General features: G+C 32.4%; 1 protein-coding gene across 2 annotated transcripts in view; it reads right to left on the bottom strand.

The window, feature by feature from the left end:
- The window catches only part of IA-2 (tyrosine phosphatase IA-2), a 417,960-nt gene that overhangs the window by 295,556 nt on the left and 98,295 nt on the right, over nucleotides 1-24,109 (bottom strand). For both annotated transcript variants that reach the window (XM_089247694.1, XM_089247685.1), the window contains exon 2: nucleotides 9,039-9,089. In XM_089247694.1, the coding sequence (XP_089103820.1) occupies nucleotides 9,039-9,089 (51 nt within the window). The remainder of the gene's footprint in view (nucleotides 1-9,038; nucleotides 9,090-24,109) is intronic.

The following is a 24,109-nucleotide window of genomic DNA, read 5'->3' as shown; positions in this document are numbered from 1 at the left end:
TTTGCTCATCTAAACGGATGAAAGGACGCTCATATATTGAAATATAGTAGTTCAATGTAACGTAAATTGTTATAAACATTAATGATACACTGTTTGTATTGCATTTTGTGAGTCGAGTTTTTCTTTTTATAGCGCCACGAGCGAGTCAAATTTAAACTTTTTTTTCAAATTTCTAAAAAAAAATATTCTTAGTAGGGATAGCTATTTATAAGTGCAAACCAGACATTTTTTATATCAGTTGGTTGATTTGTAGTCAATTTTTAAAATGCGTGAGTGTCTAGGACTTTTCGCCCACCCTATACATTAGTTAAAAATTTTATTGGCAATAGTAAATGTCTAAAATATTTGAAAAGTCGGATATTTGAATAATTGCAATTAAAAACTTGTATTAAATTTTTTTTAAATATCGAACGACTTTTGAAAAATTCAGACCTTTATTATATCGAATCATTCGAAATAAATTAGGTAGATAAAATCAACGCCAACCAAAATCTTTTAAAAATTAAGAAAATTCATAAAAATCATGCTAATGGTGACAAGTTGTGTGAGGAGATGCATTAAAAAAATTCATAATGTTCTGAAATTAATTATGAAAAGAAAGACAAGATATAAATTTCTATTAAAAGTTTCAGCAAAAACACTCATTCATATTTTTTCAATGATAAATGTTATCGGAAAAAATTCTATAACAGCAGGACATATTACAAAACAGATTCCTCTATTATATATATACAGGGTGATTATAAAAAAACTATCCCGACATATGGGCCCCTAACTATCATACCATTCACAGAAACTGAATGAAATGTTGGCATAAGGTATTTTGGTGTATGCGCTCAAGAATGATATGGAAAACAACAGTGTCACTCTAACAGTTACGGTTACAGTGAGAAAATTTCGAAAATATCAAATGGCAACACCAAGTTTTTTGTATTGGCATGTGATCTCCATTGTGAAAAACCCGAAATAGCGTTCGAACGCCAACTGTAGCATGAAAATCACCGGCGGTAGATAGGCTAAAAGTGAGGACAACCAATAAGGACAGAGAAGCAGCATAAAATAAAGCATTTTATTGTGTTTCACAAATTTTCCACATGACCTTGTGGAGGACTAATCTGGCTGGGATCTCAGCCGAAGAAACGCTCTGACGAATGAAACGAACATTAATGCTCTGGTGCACGGCAAAGTCCTTTTTACTTTTTCCTTGCCTAGCTCCGGGGATTTTCGTGCTACAGGTGCCATTCCAACGCTATTTAGTGTTTTTCGGTATGGAGATCGCATTCCAATACAAAAAACTTGGTGTTGCCATTTGATATTTTCGAAATTTTCTCACTGTAACCGTAACTGTTAGAGTGACACTGTTGTTTTCCATATCATTCTTGAGCGCATACCTCAAAATACCTTATGCCAAATTTCATTCAGTTTCTGTGAATGGTATGATAGTTAGGGGCCCATATGTCGGGATAGTTTTTTTATAATCACCCCGTATATATAGCCTATACATATTTGATAGTACAAATGTAAATGTAATACCCTGTTATACACGAATCTGTTCAATCATAAACGTAATGTTAAGTGACATATCTCTCTGTGTCTAGTTATGTTATTCGTATGCCTTCGGTTATTATTTTCAAGAACAAACACTTCGGAAAATGTGCTTTCAAATTTTTTTTTCTATAACATTCGTTTTTTTTTTTTGAATACTAACAACATATACATAAAAATTATAATAATTCTTTTTTCAGACCAGAAAAGTCATACAATACCCTTAAATGAAATAAATAAACACAAACACACAATGTGGAGCGCATAACCCGAAAAAAATACTTTAAAAAAATGTTTCTCTAATAAATAAATAAATAAATAATAATATAAAAATTCCCCACACATATATTTATATCATATTCAAATCCCAATGACTTGATATTTGCGGACCTCTTGTATCCTTTTGTAAAGCGGAGTCTAAAGATCCCGTACTAAAGGAATTCAATTTTCCTAAGTAAACTTCGTGGACAAATATGCCGCGGGAGATGCATGTGTATACATACACATGTGTTATGCATACATACCTGCACATGTGCGTATCGTAGCATTTATGACAGCTTCCAGCATTATTTTCATTTTCCGCTTCAAATACTCGTCTGAATGAAAATTTTGCGATTCCTTCGGATCACCTTTTGAATTACGCTACTTTCACGGAGGTATAATTCGATAATATACGTATATAAAGGTAAAAGGATGAGATGCTTGAGGAAATGTAAGGTTGGGAGGTGGGAGGGGGGAATGGCTCTAGCAATTTTAAGTAGCCGTCCCATGATTCCGAGAAATGGGATTTCCCCCTTTTGTAATGAAATTCTTTCATCCATGTCATTTCAGTCGGACGGCAACGTTTTGCTCGCAGACATCCACAAATAATAAACTCCATATTGCACTATACATTGCATGTGTATGTATATAGGTATATATGAATGCAGGTATGTACTTATCGAAGCGTTATTAGTATATCAAATTATCGTTTATTTCCAATCATTTTGCGAAATGAATGTGGATCCTATCGATATGGTATTGACTTTCATTCCATCCAAAAGTTTCTTGTTTCGTATGAAAGATTATTTTCAGAGAACTTTTTCGAGCGGGAAAAATGATTTTGAACTATACGTGTGGTCATTATAGAAATTAATTATGGCAATATGCTGATATTACTTGTGCTGTTTACATATTTGTTTTGTAAGTGATTCAAGCGGCATTGGAAATAAAACGGAAATTTATATCAATTTCTCTATAATTTTTATTAATTTTAATTAGTTTCTCATATTGATACCGATTTTTAGATACATGTTAATTTTCTGAAATTTCATTTTTTACAGTAAGTCATGAGAGTTATTTTTTTCAGTGATGTTTTTTTTTTTTTCACGAGAATTATATTTCAAATAATTCTATGAGTTATTCACAACAGTGTACGTGCTATACAGAGATATTGAAAATGAATTAAATATAAGCATTGGCGTCCACAAAAGGGGGTTTTGGGGTTCTAACCTCCCCCCCTTGAGCCAAGATTATAGGGTTATTTTGCAGGAAAAAACGTAAATCCCCCTCAGAAGGAAAAAGAATCTGGAATCCCGACAAAATTCTGCGTGCGCCTACGAATATAAGTGAGTACTGTTATTTTGAAATTTTTAAAGAGTACTAGCATCTCATTCAATTATTTGGTCATTTAGAAAGAGTTATGCTTATTTTCTTTAGCTATTTACGTGTAATTCAGCCAAGGAAAATGGTATGAGACAGTAACTCTTGTACTTCGAAAGTATACATTCCGATGTTTTTCCACAAATTCAATCTCAGTCTTATGGATCCCGTCAGCCGGCTTCCAAGGTTATGTGAATGTGGCTTTTAATAGCATCTACACCTCAAAAAATAGTTCTTCCCATGAGAAAACTTTCCAGCACTAGAATGCAGCGCAAGATATGCTCATTAAGCGCAGTTATGACAGCAGGAAGAAGCAGACCAAGGATACACATTTTATTATGTACGCTCTATGTGTCATTCCTCAGCTACACATGAACTTATTTAAAAATCGTACTCAATCCTCAGCCACAAAACTCATATAAACCGAATCGTTGGTGACTACACAAAATAAAAAATTCCAATAAATAATATAGACGGAGAAGGTTCTAATATATTGGCTATATGGTCTGAATATGGGCGAGGTGTTGAATGTTTGAGCTAGCAGAAGATTCCGCAACTTAGTGGCAACGGTATGAAAGAATCACACTGTGGTAAGGCAAAAGGTCTTGAGAGAGAGCAGCTGAGTCATCAGTGCTATCCGTGTGTGAGGCAGACATTATTTCTCTATTAAATCACGTGGTTTGATTGGTTCGATAATTCAGAAATTTATCAAGTAAAATTAATTTCATTCTCGGTGCATTTTAATGGATATTAATCGCGTTTCATTTTTACGTATCACTGAAAATATAGTGAGCTACGTTTCGATAATCTAGACCACGCATCTTCAACCTGTTGCTCGCAAGCACCATAGTACTCCCTGAAGCAACCAGAGTTCTCGATGTTCGTGTCCGATTTCGTGCTCGTGAGTACCTCATCAACGTTCCAATTAAACACTTTGTACAAATTACAAGGATTGAAATCACCCTGATTTTTCCTGCATTCGCATTTCAAACTTGACGTAAGGGTGCTCTTCTTTTGACGATGGGTAGAGGCAGCGCTCGTGACTAGAAAAAGGTTGAAGACCTCTGATATAGACCAAGGAATATCGTAAACTGATAATGACTGCCTCTCAATGAAAGTTGAAATAACTGTAAGTTAAAGTGGTAAGAACGTTGTTGATAAAAGTTGAGTGTACTGTTGGTCTAAATACGTTCCAATAGATATTTTTCCACATGACACAAATCATTTCATAATTTATTTTCTTTTCATTGCATCTTAAAGTACTCTTTAGAGTGTATTTTAATAAATACACAAAAAATTAGCTTTCTTTTTTGTCATTTTATACTCTGTAATTTTTTCCACACTCGAATGGGGTTTATTACAAGGCCATCTGAAGAGCACCATGAGCATGCAGGCAGAGGGATGTCCTGGGGGAGGGGGTACAACTAGCTAGAGGTGCTTTTATGGAGAAGAAAATTAGTGCTCTGAAGGCTGGCTGTGTTTCTGCTTGATTTTTGACTTGAATGGGACTTTTTAAATCATCTCATGATATCTGTGCATCACAAAAGTAGTTGCGTAATGAAATGTTTTAATACTAGAACAACGGGGATTTCGAGCTACCTGGAACAGTGTTTCTCAACCTTTCTGAAGAGAAAGACGAGCGAAATTCTTGAAACAATTTCACGGAGTTGGGTCCCATATCACGAGACATTCTTGGAATTTTCGTTGTTCCAATTTTTTTATACATTTCTCCCATTTTTTCAACGATACTTATTTAAATTTTTAATAATTGTCCATGATTTCAATTATGTGTGTGTACACATGGTACTCAATAACTAGATTTTCTCTGCTTACCAACTATAGAATTATTTTTTGCTCTTTTGAAACCATGATATGTTGTAAAATAACGGCTCTCCACATCAACCAGCAGGGACCCACACATCAGACTCGTATCTTTCTCGAGGCCTCCGGGGCCCTTCTACAGGGAATTTATAGTGTGAAGAAACAAAAAATAACAAGAATAGTCCCGACTTCCGGGCTGAAGTCTTGTCCATGGGTAAAATAGTGAAAAATTAAGATTGCTTTCGTCGTGCTACATTGTATCAGTAAATGCAACGAGTACAAACGCAATGAGTTGAATAGAAACGGTAAACTAATTGAATAAAGTACGACGACGACGAACTTTTCAAAAGTGTAACCTTTGAATGGTACCAAATGGGTACTGCAGAAAAGTAAACAACATGATAGAGCATCTGTTTCTTCAATATTAATGTTCGTATTAGAAGACTGTTCATTGCAGTACATTTTGCAATCATATTAGTTAAATATCACTATAGCGGTCCAAATGATCGTTAATATCGTTCTAGGTAGAACTAATTTTACCACTAACCGAAAAAAAACTAGAATATTCATACTTAATAAATTTAAATGAGCCTCAACGGGATGAGAAAAGTCATGAAATTTCAAGTGATCATGGCCCGAACTAGGATTTTTGCCGCCCGGGACAAACAGTGTTTTGCCAACGCCACAACTGTAAATTCCTTAATTTTGTAACGGTGTTCTTTGTTCCCACCAAAAACTGCCGCCCCCGGCAGTTGCCCCCTTAGTTCCGGCCCTGCCTGTGATAAACCGTTCGGATGCAATCACATGTCAAAGTAGGTCTGCGGTCAAAATGACCGCTTCTGTCATCGAGTCATTTTTGTCATCCATATGCTGGTTTATCTTAGTTATGTCGATTTTGTTTCCCGTTTCACTTACGTCAATAGTCAGCGCGCTATTTTTTACTCATTACAATAATTAAATCGATGATGATTTTTGGCTTTTCTCACAGTCGTGTTAATAATATTTTTATTTATCTCAGTTATTCAAAAATACTTTATTTTTAAATTTCAGTAAGCTCACCATACCCGTACAAATCTCAGAAGATTTATAGCACTCTAATTTATTTATTTTTCTCTTGGCTCCTCCAAATCACTCCACATAATAAAATACTAAACTTTCAAAATCTCACTAATGACGGTGCTTTAAGAGTTCCCATCTCTTACAAAATAGTACTCCGTCATACATCGTGTTTAAACAGTAGCGATTTGCTTACGATAATTGGGCGAGTAAACTAAGGATGCACATTTTTTTTTTGTACGCACTCTATAATTCGATATCTTTTTTTCTTTTTTAATAATAAGGTTTCACCTAGTTAACAAAAACTTTTAATTAACTGCAATCTGTTTTCCATTAAACCGGAACCCTAAAGACAAGCTAGACAAGAATAGAACCAGTGAAGCAAATCCCAAACGCGTGAAACTAGAAAATTAAACCCCCCCCCCTAAAAAAAAATTGTTATAAATAGAAAACGTGTCGTAGAGAAAGAGCTTGAACCGACTCCCTGCTTTATACGAGGTGTTGAAAAGTTCAGTGAAAAAAAAAAATTTTGAATAAAAAATATTTAAGAATAAAAAGAGCGAAAAAAAGGATAAGTAACTTGTAATGGGTTGCGCATACATTAAGAAAAAATTTGTTAAAAATAATAAAAAAAATTAGAAAAAATAAGTCAGAGGAGGATCCCAAATTACTAATTGAAAAAAGTGAATTTTTTTCTCTTTTTTTACCCTTAATTTTCTCCTAGAGGAGTTTTTAAAGAGAGGGAAAAAAATTCAAATTCCAAGAAAATAAAAAACCTGGGGTTAAGACAAAAAGACCCCGTGGCAGTAGAGTAAAGAAGTGGTTGTTAGCCAGTCAAATATATATATATATATATATATATATATACATATTTTTTTTTTAGAGGAAAAAAGCTTAAAAAATGTCTTTCAGGGATTTTAACGACACTTAATCTTTAAATAATTGATATAATCTGCCGGTTCATATGCACTGTTAGTAAGAAGTAAACAATTCTTCGACATCCCAGAGTACGTCAGAGAGATTTAAGATTTATAAAAGACGTTCGGATTTTTTTTTTTTCGTTTTTTTATGTGAAAAATTGAAAAAGTAGAGCAAAGGCCTTGAAGGAGAAAAAAAAGTAAGAATTTTTTTTTTTTAGGTATTTTTTTTATTTTTGAATATAAATATATTTTCTTTCTTACTTTCTTTCAAGATATAAAATGTATTTCGAGTTCTTTTAGGAGATATAAATTTTTGAAATGTCTCTTTCTTCCAGATATTTCGTGTTCTATGAAATAATCGTATTTAATGTTATGAAATTTTTTTAAATGTTTAGAACACGTTCATGAATTTTTAAATATTTGAATTTTCTTGTTTTATAAATTTTCTTGTTTTATAAATTTTAATTGTTTAATTTCTCAAATTGAATAATAAATCTGATTTCAAATCGAAAAAATCATGTTAAATGTTGAATGTGGAAATGAGACAGCTTATTAAAACAGATCTATGAATCATATTGTGCATATTTGCACCTGGCAGGGGTTTTAGTGCACGCTTTCTGTTTGTTTACGATATTTATATTTTTTATGAAATAATAATATTTAATGTTTTATTAAATTTCCGAATATTTTCAAAAGATTTGAACATTTGATTTCATTTAATCTCTAATCAATCTCAATCTATTAAATCTCAATTTAAGTATTAAAGCTGATTTTGAATAAAGCATTTTCTGGTGAATTTCATTCACAAACATATCAGTTTATCAAAATTGCTTTATCAATCCTGTTGAGTATGATCAATTCTTACCAGGGGATTATACGCATGACCCGTGGGCCACCTGCTGCCCGGCAGCCTTGCTGAGTGGGCCAATCAGTCTTTTGAAAACTAAATATTATAATTATAATATTTAGTTAATTAAACTAAATATAATATTATAATCAATTAGTTTTTAAAATAAACTTAATGTTTAAACAAATGATTAGTTTAGCTTATTGGACGACTAGCTTCACTGGAATTATCAATGCATCAAGCAGTGTATAGATTTTGGATTTACCTGTTGCAGTGTGTGTTAGTCGCTGAATTACAGTCTATCGAGACTGATTTTGTTACAACCTCATCCAGAAAACTATATATAATTTATATTTAATTTGTGTATAATTGTTATCTGTAGTATCAATTTTGTGTCTGTATGAATGTATTTCCCTATGTATGTTCGTATATTTGTGTATTTCGTTATTTTACGGGGAAAAATATCATCGTATAGTTAGCGAGTCGAAATTTCATTGATTAATAATGAACAGAAGGGATTGTTTGTGTCGTTTTTGTACAAAAAATGTCGATTTTCCTATTGAAAACAATACGAAATGTGTATAAATTAAAAAAAAAATTACTTATCACTAATTGATATTAAAACTATTTTTTCTCATTTTCTAACACCTCTAAGATAATAATACGCAAAGCGGTATATAATCCACACTTCAGAAATTCTGGTATATTTTAACGTATAATTCGTGGATTACACACAGGAAAATACGGTATTATCAATGTTAATTTGTATTTTGAATACTAAAGTAATTATAACAGTTTTAATAATTTTCTATGGCCTACAAAACGTTCATAAGCGGAATTAATTAAAATAAATAAACTCTTATTATATAGAGGCATTTCCAATGATAAATCAAAATTTACAAAAACATCACCTCTAAACATTCAAAAAAAAATTCTAATTCTAAATTCCTCTAAACATAGATAATCATCAATATCATATTTTTCAAGCATAATTGCTGACAAAAACCTAAATTTTGCTCTCTAATGACGGAAAAACAATTGCTTCGTTGGGTCATAATAATTTATAATTATACATACAAATGGCTCCGTAACTAAAAACGTCTTTAAGAAAAATTCTTTTCGTTTTCAATTTTATTATAACAATAAAACATAGGTACATTTTCCAATTTCACTAACAGCTATAGAAAAAGAAAAACAGCGTAACTCACCATCATAGCATTCCTCATCATAATCACATACATTCTGGCTGAATAGACATCCTATAAATGATAAATAAACAATTAACATGATGATAATAATGAAAAAAAGAAACAAAAATTAAAAAAACAAATATAATTATTGCAATTAGTTGTCAAAGCAATATTGAAAAAAATCACATTTTTTTCTAATTAGAAAGAATTAACAGAAAAAAAATTAAACGGGCCGATAATGAGGGGAAAAAAATCATTTATTATTAAAATTCAGATTTTTTTTTTTAATTTGGGTATTTCGTAAACCAAATTCAAATAAATAAAAATAAATATAATTTCATATTCAAATTAAAATATGCAAAAGTACATAGAAATAGATTGAAAGTATATCAGTTAAAAATGATTATTTCTTAGCAATTGAAGTGGAAGAAAATTAAATTTCGAAATCGAATTTTTTTTACAGATAGTGATTTCATTTGGAATGTATTGAATAGCACACGAAATATATTACTCTATCTATATATATTTATATACTTATATATGCAAATACATTCAAAAAGTCACAGAAAATTTGAAAAAACAAATTACTTGATGATGTACAACAAGTGTTTTCACGGAGAGGAAATTGCAAAATTATGAAGAAAAGATATTGTCAAGAATACGCGAACTATAAAAATTTTGATTATTTCATTATTTTTGATTTTAGTGATTGACAATTTCTCTGTGATTGACTGTTTTCCTTTCTATGAAGTTTTACATGCTTTGTATGTATTTTTTCATGCTTAGTGTAAGTGCATTCGTGCGTTCTGGGGTTCTATATAAAATATGAATATTTATAATGGAAGTAAAAGTTTATGAAATCAAATTACAATTTATAATTTTCATTAAATTATAATAATTTTCATTGAATTATAATAATTTTCATTGAATTATAATAATTTTCATTGAATTATAATAATTTTCATTGAATTATAATAATTTTCATTGAATTATAATAATTTTCATTAAATTATAATAATTTTTAATCAAATTATAATAATGCTATATATAAATAAACTTTTCAAAAAATAATGCTCAACTGAAAAGGCATCCGTTCGAAAAAATCCAAGTAACTATATACTGGCAGAGAGTAATAATATATTTTTTTTCTTTTAGATTTGTGAAAGGTGCATAATAAAGTATTACGGTGAAAATAGTGTAAATACATTGCGAATCACAGTTTTTTTTAAATTTTCTATACCCCAACACGAAATACTCACTCCACTTAAGCAACCCGTTGACAGAAAATATCATTATTCTCGTGTGTAATAATTTTCCTTATTTATCGGAAATAAATATTTTATGTGATTTTGTGAAAACTTCGTCATCCCACTAAAAAATTATTAATTGTGAAATTTTATATTTACGCATGATAAAATATTATACAATGCCCATAAAGAATACTTATGGTTGCCTTATTCTAAGTATGGATAGCTTCTCGATTTACACCAACATGTATATCGTATTTCTTTTTAAACGTGTCAATTGTGTTACAATTTACTACCTCCGGGGGTAAGCTATTCCATTTATTAACAACCCTATTAGAGAAAAATTTCCTGCGACACCATATCCTCGCATTGTCCCTCACCAATCGATACTGGTGTCCCTGTAAATGTTTTTAAATTTTTAGTTCTGTTACTTCCTTTTATGCTGGATTATTTCGTTAGATGTACATGTGTTATGCCGAAAAAAAAGTTGCTATTTCACCAAACAACAACACTGGTCATATTGCTATATTGCAATTAACTGCCGTTAATGAGTTGGGTTATAAAGAAAAGTGCAATCTATCGGTGGTCACCACAAGTTCGTTAAGGAAAACATTTATATTCTGCCAGGGGTTTGAACCTAGGATCGCGACAGAAACAACCTTCACGGTGGTAGACGAGCATCTTACCACCATGCCACTCTGGCGTTGCACTGATAAACAATGAAATGTTTCCTTGCCTTTCCTAAAGAAATTTACTAAAAGTTCGTTTTGGATGCGCATCCCACACTGTTATGTTTGTTTTTCTTCCAACAAATTTGACCTGGTAATAACGAATGGGAGAGAAGAAATGGAAAACTAAAATTTGAAATATAAATTGTATTTAACGACAAAAAAGTATTAAAAATTAATGTAAGTTGGGTATTCCGAGGTAACCTAGGCAAAAATTCGAGTTTTGCACTGTTCCAAGGTACACGATCTTTTTTGTTTCAAGGTACACGACGCTCTACCTTTTGTAAAATATATTAATAACTTAATTCACAGTGCTTGGTGTGATTGAGTACTGGGTATCGTTCATCAGGTAATTGCATATAGATTGAATTTTCTAAATACCTAACTTGCAATGTCACTCAGTTTGCTCACTTAACTTACAATGTTAAGAGGAAACAAGGCGAAAATAAGCGCACAATTTTTTTGCTAAAACGTGGCAACTTGGAAAATCTCTGTCAAAGTCGCAGACAAAGATTTAAAACAACACTCTGTTGCAAGATAATGTATTCCTAATCTCTCGCACTCCAAAAACATCAGCTGGAACGCAATACCAATAAAAGTATTTCAACTGTTTCGAGGTTTACTATGGTCAAGGTAAATCCTCCCCCCCCCCCCTTACATTTGTTTATCAAATTACAAAACGCAAAAGGTAAACAAAAAGTCATGCATGAAAATTCAAAGAACGCAAGTATTTTTCTTATTTATCAGATCGAATTCCAAAAATGTACGAAGATAATGGAACTTGATACATTAAAAGATATCCATTAATGTTTACAATTACAGCACCCATTCCATGGATATTTTCAGACATCTAGGAAACGTTGAAAGTACACCGAACAGATGAATGGGTATCTATAACCCTTTCACAAGATACAAACATTACCGATTCATTGGAGTTTGTGATCAATGACATCCAAAAAAAAAAAAACGCCGTAGAAAAATGAAAACATGAGTAAATAAGGCGTATCGAATTATTCTTAATGGAACTAGTGTCATATGTCAAGAAGAGTGAGTTTCGTCATAATCACCAAAGAAAACCCAAAAGCCGAAAAAAACGACCTACCACATATTTCTTTTAGCAATGACGCCATTAATGTGACCAGTATAAAAAAACATATATCCGGGAGTAAAAATCGTAAAAAGCATATAGTGCGTAAGGTAGGTGTCTTATTACATAGTCAAGAAAGTGAACATATCGTGTTTTTTTTTTTAAGTTAATGAAAGAAGCGGGAAAAAAAACAGTTTCTGATACAAACTATCACATCAGTTTTGAACGAGGATGAACTTGAATAAGACAAAAAAATAAATAAATATGTTCGTTTGAAATATTAGAAATCTCTATGAATGAAAGAAATGAGAGTTTCTTTAATCAATATACGCTTTTCATATCGCGAATGTACAGAAAACTCTCTGAAAGGTAGGGAGATATGCTTTTACTACGGATGTTTATGTGTCCTATTGCACAAAGTATTCCGATGGGAAAGGATGAGAGGGATGGTTTATTGTAAGCATTGTGCTACTTTCATTGGGTCCGTCCTCTTATGGTGATATCAAGTTGCAAGTGCTTTTAGCTTAATTTGCCACGGGATAAATAGGGGGGAGGGGAGAGTAAGAGATTCTTGCAATCTCTGATGGCTGATTGTGTATTAAAATCATTGCCGCAAGTAGGCAATCTTCGAAGATTTTTACAGGAATAAGCTCCGTATCTTGTTCGAGGAATTCATATTAATAATACTTCTAATCGTGAGTAAATGGCCACATTCGAGTACTATCTCGGTCATTTACAAATTTGAAATCGAATGATTATGTGCTGATTTTGAAGTTCAAGTATGTATTTTACTATTCAACGAATACAGATGAATATGTACAAAATCAACAGGTATATTGAATCAAAATATATATTTATAAAATATCTATTCACCTTAACTAGTTTTGAGTTTACTGCAGTACCACTATATGATTTGTGTCTTCGACGCATTTTCATATTTACCATCGTGAGTAACGTTCTATAAAAATCTGACTAACTTATTAACCGATCAGTTTAACGGAAAGAACATACACGGTGTCGCATACATTCGTAAATAATTTAAAAAGTTCATAAATGTTTTAAGAATTTGTATATGTGAATGCGATTCACGAAAAGGTCGTTTCTCACGAAGAGATTTTTTTTTCTGGTACAGAAGAAAAAAAAAATAGTTCAAATTTTTATCGATAGAGGATGTTGGGAACAATACAAAAGTAGTGATTGGAACTGAACCTTCCTTCAATCTCTTCTGCGTCCGAACCGGTGATTTGTGGCTGAGGTGAAAAAGCATCAACAATAGTATTTCATCCACCAATGTGAGAACATCATAATTAAAACCTTATGTGAACGCCAGTAACAGGAATAAATGAGATGTTTATCGCACACCCTAAATTTTTTTGCGACTATGATTCGCATATTACCAGTGATATGCTTTGCTTTTGTGCAGCACTCCCTATCAAAAAAAAATTTGAATAAACTATCAAAAGAATCCGCTTCCGTGTGAATAACTTTTTGTGAAAACTGTGTTCAAATATAAGAATTCCTTCAATTACTATGAATTTTTAAACTAATTACGAATTTGGGATACCCTAGGGTTTCAATTTCCGGACGTTTTGGTACACATTGAGCTTACTATTATTAACCCTAACTTGAATTTTTTTTTGAAAATTTAAATTTTTTTCTATTAATGTATTCTGTCTTTAGGTCCAATATAAGATATGAATATCCAAGAAATTTTCCTCAAAATACGGTTCCGTATTGAATTTGTGAAACTATTCAAATCGACAGAATTGAACAAAATCAAGGAAAATATTCCAAATAATATATATAATTTCAAGTTTGAAAATTTCTAAATATTATTTTCTGACAATATGATAGGTAAAAATCAATATTGGTATGATCCAAGTACACAATAAATACCTACTGCATTTCCGAAAGTTTCACAGGCAGTCAGAAATCATAATGACGGCTTGTGCTTATCAACAAAGCAAAATTAATTTGATCGGTGATTCTTCACCGAACGCGATGGGAGAATAAACCACAGCAATCTAATGGCAAACAATGGAACTGCAATATTTGAATGTTGATTGCTTTCATTCCTCACTTCGAGCCAAAAAAAAAGTAGTGATTCCAATTAGAATCACCAGGCTAGAAATGATTAAATGATTTAAAAAAAGATTATAAATGATATTAAATGATTTAAGAAATGATATTTAGAAACCCATTGATCAGTTTTTCTCAACCTTTCTGGAAACAAGGACCAGTAGAATGTCTAGAAGAAATTGACGGACCACTGGTGTCCCGTATTAAGGGACATTCTTGTGATTTTCGTTCCGATATTTATATTATGTTATACACTTGTCCCATTTTTTCAACGATACTTATCTGAATTTGTGATATCTTATGTAGTGAATACGCAGCGTTTTCGTAACATAAATTATATTATGGTAATTATGGCAAAATTTATAAATATCTATCTCAAATATTTGTCAGTTTAATGTTTTGTCCACCATTTTTTTTGGAACTTTAATTAGGATTGGTGATTGTACTTGTCTTCTGATGGCAATTGGCGGTGACCCATATTGTCGGATTACTATTGAAGATCACAGTTCACCGAATTTTTCTCAATGAAATATGGTCATCATATCATTTGAGTTTTTTTTTCGTCAGAGAGAGAGAGAGAGAGAGATACATTTTTGTTTACTGAGATTTGCAGCAGCCCTTCATTTTCACACCATTCAGCAATTTATTTTATTGGTAATTAGCAAATTGTATTTAAAGCAATAAATTGCATTTTTGGCAAAATTTAGCGACATTCCGTATTCAGGATTGCAATTTCCTGCATTCTCCTCGATGATGTATGGTGAACCTAAGTATGAATTTATAATTTTATTTTAACCCCCATATGGAAGTTATTAATGTAAATTACAACAGATGAATTATGTAGTTTATCAAATCTGCCTGCGGACCACCTGTGGCATCGTCGCAGACCACCTCTGGTCCGCTGATCATAGGTTGAGAAACACTGCCATAGAGGATTCAATGCTGGATATATGAACTCGTTGAACTGACTGGAAGCTCCCAGTACAACTAACATTTGATAGCACATATCTGGTCAAGCCAAAAGCGAAGGGCCGTAATTCAGAATTAATCTATTAAAAAGAAATTTATCATATTTATGTGTATATGCATATATATATATATATACGTATATGTGATAAATCGGTGATTATTCATATTTACCAAATCGTCTTGAAAAATTTATCACTTTTACCGGCGAATATGCATAACACCCAAGCGTCGTCGGTAAATTTGATTGATACTGAAAACATTATCACTTTCCCAAGCGATTATGCATAGTGAAATTTATCGTCTTCGTCTGTGATTATGCATAATACCCTAGTGTAAGTTGATAATTTGATAAATGTAAAAAATTACAAATGAGTCTAGTATGTGGGATGAATATAGTATTTATCAAATTTACCAACGATGCTTGGTTACTATGCGTAATCACCAGTAAATGTGATAAATTTAGGGATAGCCGCATTTATTACATTTACTGTAACATATATAGGCGGACTTAATGGAGACAGAAGTCTGCTATACCTAGTAAAAGAATTAGTATATATATATATGTACTTATTCCTTACAAGGTCTTCACTCACTTGTTCACTCACTCAAAATGTGTTTACTATATCAATCGATTACTTTCTCAATATGTTGGTCACTCAATTGATCTCTAGGTCACTCACTTGATCACTAAGTAGCTGAATTTGTCACTCACTTGATCACTAAGTAGCTGAATTTGTCATTCACTCATCTGGTCACTCATTCAATCAATTCACTAGATCACTCATTCTATCCTCAACTCACGGCGTCACTCTTTCTATCCTCAACTCACTGCGTCACTCTTTCTATCCTCAACTCAGTGCGTCACTCTTTCTATCCTCAACTCACTGCGTCACTCTTTCTATAATCAACTCACTGCGTCACTCTTTCTATCCTCAACTCACTGCGTCACTCTTTCTATAATCAACTCACTAGGTTGCTTACTCAATTACACACTTGATCACCTGGTCGCTCGCTCTGTCATTCGCTCATTCACTAAGTCGCTCACTCTGTTACTCCCTGACTGGGTCACTCACTCTGTTACTTCCTGTCAACGTCGCTGACTCTGTCACACACACTCAACCACCAAGTAAAGCACGCACTCACTAGGTCTCTATCTCTCACTAGCTCACTAGCTACTGTATCATTTACTGACTCACTCGGCCATTCCTCGCTGACTTACTAGCTCACTGACTTGTGTCGAACTGTGGTCGTTGAATTTTCTGGAGACATGGCTATCGATCTTCTATTGTTATACTACAAATTAACTGGAAAATTAATATAATAGCCCATCTTTTTCTTAAGAACCTTCTCGGAGGCATGGGATAGAAACCTTGTAAAAAATTGTTATATCAAATTAATATTAAGTTTTTGTTAGTAAATTTTGTTGTTTATTTAATACTCAAAAAAATTATATTGAATTCCTGCGATTAAATTAATAAAAAAATTTAATTGCAGGAAATATCAAATTATATTCAAAATAACCTTCGATACAATTATAACTGGCGAAAAAATAAAATTCCTGTAGAACCTCTCTTTTGCGGATACCAACGGGACAAAAAGAATTTGTCCGTAAAAGAAGGGTGACCGTTAATCAGGGGTTTGAAATGCATACTTTTATTACTCAAGAAGAAAATATTATTCGGCCGTAAAAGAGAAGTGACCGCATCTGAGGGGTGTCCGTTAAGAGGGGTTTTACTGTATTTACACGACAAAAAAAAGAATGAAAATAACATACTTCAGATAAAAAAATCTCAATATTTTAACACTTATCATTATACTGCTCAACACTGATTTTGTTGCCAAAAATGTTTCAGTGATTTTAGGGGGTCTTTGGGGAGCTGATTCCGAATCTTCATTGGTTTTGCCAGATTTGGCTTTAGTTTTTTCAGATAGAGTGAAAGTTTTATTTCAGCAGTAATACAGAAGCAACATTCAAATCACATTCAAAGTATGTGAAATGTAAATCAATAATAAAATTACTAGTGTCCAATAAAGACCACTGATGTCTGATCATGGATATAAATGTAATAATACAGTAAAACCTCTCTTTAAGGACACCGGTGGGACAAAAAACTTCGTCAGTAAAAGAGGTATGACTGTTAATCACAGGGGTTTGAAATGCTAACTTTTATTGTAAAAGGAGACATTATTATATTTGTCCGTAAAAGAGGGATAACCGCATTTGGGGGGGGGGGTGTCCGTTAAGAGGGGGTTTTATTGTATATTGAATGAATATAAAAACAAATAACAAATTGAAAGTAACAATTAGTGGCTGCAGACTGTATGGGAAATGCATTACATTAGAATCTCCTGATAACGAGCAGCCATGGAATCAAACATTTTGTCCGCTAATGGGGAAGAACGATGTACAGCGTACCCTCGTTTGCACGACTTTCACAGTAATACGATGTTTTGCTTCATTCACAATTGGTTCATTTACATTTCAATGTTAAGGATGTATATGCTCCCGTGAAAGTGATACCACTGGTGGTTATGCATAATCACCAACCGTTTGGATAAAGAAATTTTGATTAAATTTCACTACATTTTATCACACTTACCGGCGATTATGCATAATTCCGAAATAAAGTTGGAAAGATTAAATATGGAATAAAAATACAGTAAAACCTCTCTTTTGCGAACACCGGGGGGGGGGGGACAAAAAAAATTTGTCAGTGAACCAGGGGTGACCGTTAATCAGGTATTTGAAAAAGCATACTTTTATTGTGCGGGGGAAATTATTATTTGGCCTTAAAAGAGGGGTGACCGCATCTGTTAAGAGGGGTTTTACTGTATAATCCTCTTCCTCTTCATTAAACGAATTAATTATTTAATTATTTTCACCCACACACACATGGGTACGTGCACTGCAAATATTTTGCAATAAAAGTAAAATTAAATTAAAATGAGCTTGTGTGTGAAGAGAGAAGATAAAAACATTCATAACATTATCATTAGTCTTGTAATGTTGGCTTTCTTCATGCGTTATCAACGATCAAATCCAACATTACCTATCGAATTCACCATCCTGAACCATATTTATATTCAGTTATTCAAGTTATTAATTCACGATTTATCATGTTCGCAAACACGAACTTGGGATTAAACATAATACAGTAAACCCTCTCCCTCTTTTACGGAACCGGTGGGACAAAGAAATTCGTCCGTAAAATAGGGGTGATCGCTAATCAGGAGTTTCAAAAGCATATTTTTATTATACACGGGGAAATTATTGGATGTAAGGAGAGATGACCGTATCTGAGGGGGTATCTGTCAAGCGGGGTTTTACTCTATTAGTTGAATATGATACATTCTCGATTTATAACCAAAAGTTAATAAATTAGAGTTAGGAAAAAATTAGAGTTTGCCTAATTTTAATTTCCGCTATCGAGAGTGTCCACTAAAGGGAAGTAAAATACATTTAAGTCCTATTCCACAGGACTGAGGATCAGAAAAGTGTCCGTTAACAGGGAGTGTCCGTTAGGGGGGGGGGTGTTCCACTGTACCTCAAAACTAGAGCCCATTCGGCAAAACCAACACCAGTTTCAAAATCAGCAGCCCCAATTTACCCTAAAAACCGTCAAAATTTCCTTGGGAAGAAGATAAAGAATTGTTGAGCAGTGTCATCACATTTGATCCTTTACTCCTGAAGCGAAATCCATAGCTCGCCAATGATCGCCAAGGGAAAACATACATCTGGGAGATGAGAGAGATGTTTGGTAGCCCCCCCGCTCCACAACACAGATTTTTTTTTTTTATTTGTTTCTTCTTGGACTAAAATTCCTGTTAAAGTCACGCCCTACGCGATTTATCCTTTTCTCTTCGAACGAACGCCATCGACCAATCAGTTTCATACTTTGATAAAGACACAAGCGTTTTCTTAAAGACGGACAAACGCCGGTCTGAAGAAAATCTGGCGTTTGATTCGTCGGTTCATTCGAATGGAATCAAGACGCGAAAGTCTACGATTGATTGAAAGTAAATCGTGGCCATAATTTATGAGGTTCGAAGAAATCATAATGAAATTTCGTTGGCTGCCGAAGTTTTCGGCTCCGGAATATCAAGGAGCAGGAGGAGGAGTGGGCTTCTCTTCCCGTGGAAATTAATTTAACGAATTTGGATTCTTTATTCCACTAGTTTCGTTCTCATTTGCGAACTTTGGGGTTTTTTTTCTGCTTTATTTCAGTAAGAAAAGTTTCAGGTCTCATTAAATTATATTGAAAATGGTTGAGATATCTAAATGCATTAACCATAGACTTCGGTTTCGTATAACGCCAAGGGCGGACGATGAATCATAGATACAGGTCCTGATTTTCCAGAACTAAAATGCCTTGCTGTCAGGAATTCTAAAACTTTTTTTACGCTCATGCTCAAAAATGTAATTTGAATTTTAGATATCTTACAACACCCTCAGTCCAATCTCAAGTAATTACCAAACTATTTTTGACTGCCGATGCATTTGCGCAACGCTTCGTTTAAAAAATGTTTTTCAAAATCTCTTTTCGTTCAAATTTTTTTAGGAAATGAACATTTCTCGGAACTAAAAGGTCTAATGAGTGTCATAGCACTTTTTTTTTAAATTTGTGTATAATGAAATTTGATTTTTAAATGATTTTCCAAAAATGAAATTTGATTTTTAAATGATTTTCCAAAAATGAAATTTGATTTTTAAATGATTTTCCAAAAATGAAATTTTCAGAAATTTTATTCTGATTTTTTATCTGAAATTTATTTTTCCTGCCCATTGAACAGAAATAATTTTTTTTTAAATAGAAAAAAAAAACAATTTTTCTCCCAATTTCTTTGTTGCATAGTATATGAGGCTTCCCAAAATTATAGTTATTAATTATTTTGATTAAACTAAGATAACTTATTTACATTAATTTGAAAGTTAATTGGAAATTTACATTAATTTGAAAGTTAATTGGAAATTTACATTATTTGCAAAAACACATGCTTAATTGATTTCGAATTTCTCGAAATTTCGAAAATATGTTATTTAAGTAACCAGTCATCGTATATGAAAAAATCTTGTGCGATTTGGCCACGAATTGTAGGTGCGGTCACATATGGTTTACAAAAAATTCACCGACCAGCAATTCACCGCTATCAAAATTCATCGTTAGGAAAATTCACCGAACTCAAAGGTTCACTCACTCACTCGCTCACCAACTCAGTAGCTCACTCGATCACTTCCTCACGTACTGAGTATCTCACTCACTCACTATTTCGCCCGCTCACACGCTCACGGACTCGGTAGCTTCGTGTCGAACTGTTGTCGGTGAATTTTCCTAGTGGTGAATTGTTTTCAATGAATTTCCCGGTGAATTTTCCGGACACGGTCAAATATAGGTTTAGCCATTGCGCAGAGATTTATGCTCAGTAGTCCCGTGAATATTTGCATATACATTGCAAATACATGGCCAAAAATCCCATTATACCAATTGTATATTTTGATGTTTCAGAAATTAGGCCTACGTCTTTTAGTGTCATTTTTATTACAAAATACGGCTATATAAGTACAGTATATCCAGAAGTATCCAGTACTTTATTATCCAGAAAGAGTTTATCTTTTGCTGGTGTCATTTTTTGAGAGCTGCTGAAATTTTATGTGTTCAGAGATTTTTGAAATAGCACAAAATTGAGGGGGACCGATAATAAAATTCAAGGCAAAAACTATTCAACTTTGATAAGCAAGAAGATATCTGTTTATCATCAAATCTATGCAAACTGTATGTTTCGCCCTTTTTTTTTTAATTTTACCATTTTAATAACCATTTTAACTATAAAAAATCCAGTTTGATTCATAAAATTGCTGTTTTGATGCATTTTTTCAATTGAAAAATATCCTAAAAGCACCAATTTACATCCGTTTTTGCAAAAAGAAATAATTTCAATACGTTTTCATGGGTATGAACCACAGAGGAATAAGAAAGGTCGCTTGTAATTATTTTGGTAGAATTTCATCCCCAAAACAACACACGCAACTTGGAGTGTTATGGCAAACTGTTTGGGAATTTCGAAATTCGGATGAAAATGAAATATGATATTGAAAGAACAATTATTATATTTTTTAATCTTTTCAAAAATAATAACTTATTTGTACACTGAAAATATCCAAAACCTTTCATTATTTGAATAATTCGTGTTTTTTTTCAAGAAATTTTACAAACGCTTTGCCTAATTTAGGTCTTACTTGGTACCGGACAAATTTCCTATTCGGAATTATTATGTTTTTGTAATAAGCCAGTCAGCAAAATATTAAAGGGGATTACTGCACGATCTGAGTTTCCCATGCTTTCCTATGGAAAAAATCTCCTCCCTTTAAGCAGCATTTAAAAACTTTTCACTTTAGGCACTCAACTTTTTTTCTCAAATACTATGAATATTTTTATACAATTATTTTTTTATGTTGGTTATTATTTTTTTTCGAATTTTAACTTCAACTTTTTTCAAAAATCACCAAAATTTACCCATAATTAATGCCATAGATTTTTTTTAAATAATTCCAATAAAAAATTCTCATGTTCTTTCTCTCTCAACTATGCAAAACCTTAGTGTTGAGGGACACACAAAGTTTCAAAACATTTGACTGAGTGGTGTTTGAAAAAATTTCCCTTTTGTGGCAAAAAACTTAGTTTTGGGAAAAAGAGCATTACAGTGGAAAGCATTAGCAGATATAACTATAATGCCTGCTAGCAGTATATATTAAAATATTTTGAAAATAACTCTAGTACAAGTAGAACAAAAAGTCGGTCACAGTTAGACGCAGAAAATTTCATAGTATTTGAAAATCGGAAAACTTAAAAATGTGTTTTTCGGAAAATTTTCGTGCACCGACCTCCTTAAAGTTTGTCTGTTATAAATACTGTGCATTTTTTGGAAGTTAAAAAATTTTGCCAATATTGGAAACAAAACATATAAAAAATTAGAGAATAGTGATTTATCTAAGAAATTCATACAGGTTTTTTTTTACAATTATTTTCTTTGAAATTTTAAACAATTTCTTATTTCCTTTGAATTTTTCCGAAGTTTATAATATATTTAATTTTTTCCTGTACAATTTTTGTGTTCTCCCTGATTTTTCAGCTTTAGAGAATTCCAATTATACTGAGAATATTTTTCAGATGCTTTCAGAAGAATTTATATAATTTTTTTTTTCAAATATTTCCAGGAATTCCCAAAAACTATTTTTAGATTATTGAGAAAAATTTTATCTTATTTTTTACAAAAATTTAAAGAATTTCGAAAAATATGTACTTTTTTTTTTACAAAATTTGCAAAAAAAATTTGTTTCAATAACTTTAAACCATTCTAAATTTTAGAATAATACACAAGTAATGCATGAAATCACCGAAATGAACCATTTTCTTAATTACGCATTACAAAAATATAGATAAATACTCGAAACTGTAAAAAAAATCAAATATCTACATAAATCAACAATTTTCAAAAACCCATAAAATCCATTCCCAAACCTTAAAAATTAACGAAAAATCACGGACATCATAAAAAGTAACATCCAATGATCACTCTAATACATTTTATATTTACTTCAACAGAATACAAAGCATGAGAAATGGTAACAACAAAAAAAAAATAATCGTACAAATGATCAATCGAAAAGGAATCAAAAAATGAGGGGGGAAAAAAAAATCCCGATTTGTCTCTATGATATCGTATTACCGTGAAATGAAAACTAATAGCACTCCAAGAAAGTGAACTCAAGATAGAAAATGAATAAAATGGGGGGGAAAAAAAGAAAAAAATCCCTAGAAAGTGACGAACACATATAACGGCAACTCTCTCTCTTAATGAAAAATTCAAACTGAAAGTTAGTGGCCAGACGTCTTTAAATAAGAGATGACGCTTCCTATTTTTGTTGCTGCTTCTTCTTATCTTTTATTTTCACTTTTCTCCGAAAAATAAGGACTTTTCTCATGTGAGCGTAATATCCCTATCTTTTCCCATCATGGGGGGAAAAAAAATACTTTTTCCTCTTTCTCTAACATCCTCATCAATAAGGAATGAAGAGTCTCAAACAAAGTGAAAGAGCGAGAGAGATAGAATACGAACGTTCGCTATTAAACGAGATTTAATATTCCGGGAACGAGGGAAACAAGAAAAGAAAACGGGAAAAGAAATTTACCTTAAAAAATATATATATGTGTGTGTGTGTTCTGGAGAAATTCTAGTAAAAAAAAGCTTAAATCTTGGAGGAAAAGTGAATTGCACCTCCAGCTAATATGTTATAAAAGTTGCGTTTCAATCAAAAATGAAGAAGATGAGCAAATTTTTCTTGTCACTGTGGATATCGTAAGGAATTATCGTTTTTTTTCCCCCTTCATCTGAAATATTACATGAAGTTATATATTTTGTGGAATAATCATTTCTTAATATTACTTGTCATTTTTTTAAAAAAAATTACATTTCACAGGAAATTTTCCTCAGGTTTTATGTCAATTATAAGGTATTATACCCTTTGGTATTAAAATAAAATTAGCAATGAAAGTAAAAAATTGGTTTCGTAGTCAATTTATCTTGGTCCCCCCTCAAGGAAGTGTCCTTAGGCTCATACTTTTCCTTTTTTTCACTTTTTGTCGATAAACTCGATCCGGGTATTGATGGGATTGCTGGCAAATTCGCAGATGACGTGAAGATAATGGGGGGTAGTTGGGAACCAAAGCGATAGGGAGTTGTCCCAGACCAACTTAAACAGGATTGCAGCATGGGCAAATAAATGGAGCATGACGTTTAGCACTGACAAATGCATGATAGCACAATCCGGTTCGAAGAATCTACGTTTTACTTACGAGTTGAATGGTGTCACTATCCCCGGATGCAACTAGGGTCATCTATTTGGGAATTCCAGTTGGCGGGCAGCTAAGGTTTTCTGAAAATTGTCCTGCGGTGGTAAAAAATCGAATAGAATGCTCGGTT

The sequence above is a fragment of the Pholcus phalangioides genome, unplaced genomic scaffold, assembly GCF_987345545.1.
Source record: "Pholcus phalangioides strain wild (caught in Gottingen) unplaced genomic scaffold, Ppha-v1.0 ptg000003l_1, whole genome shotgun sequence".
NCBI classification, from domain to species: domain Eukaryota; kingdom Metazoa; phylum Arthropoda; class Arachnida; order Araneae; family Pholcidae; genus Pholcus; species Pholcus phalangioides.
The sequence above is the reverse complement of the archived record's forward strand: the minus strand, read 5'-3'. Positions and strand labels throughout refer to the sequence as shown.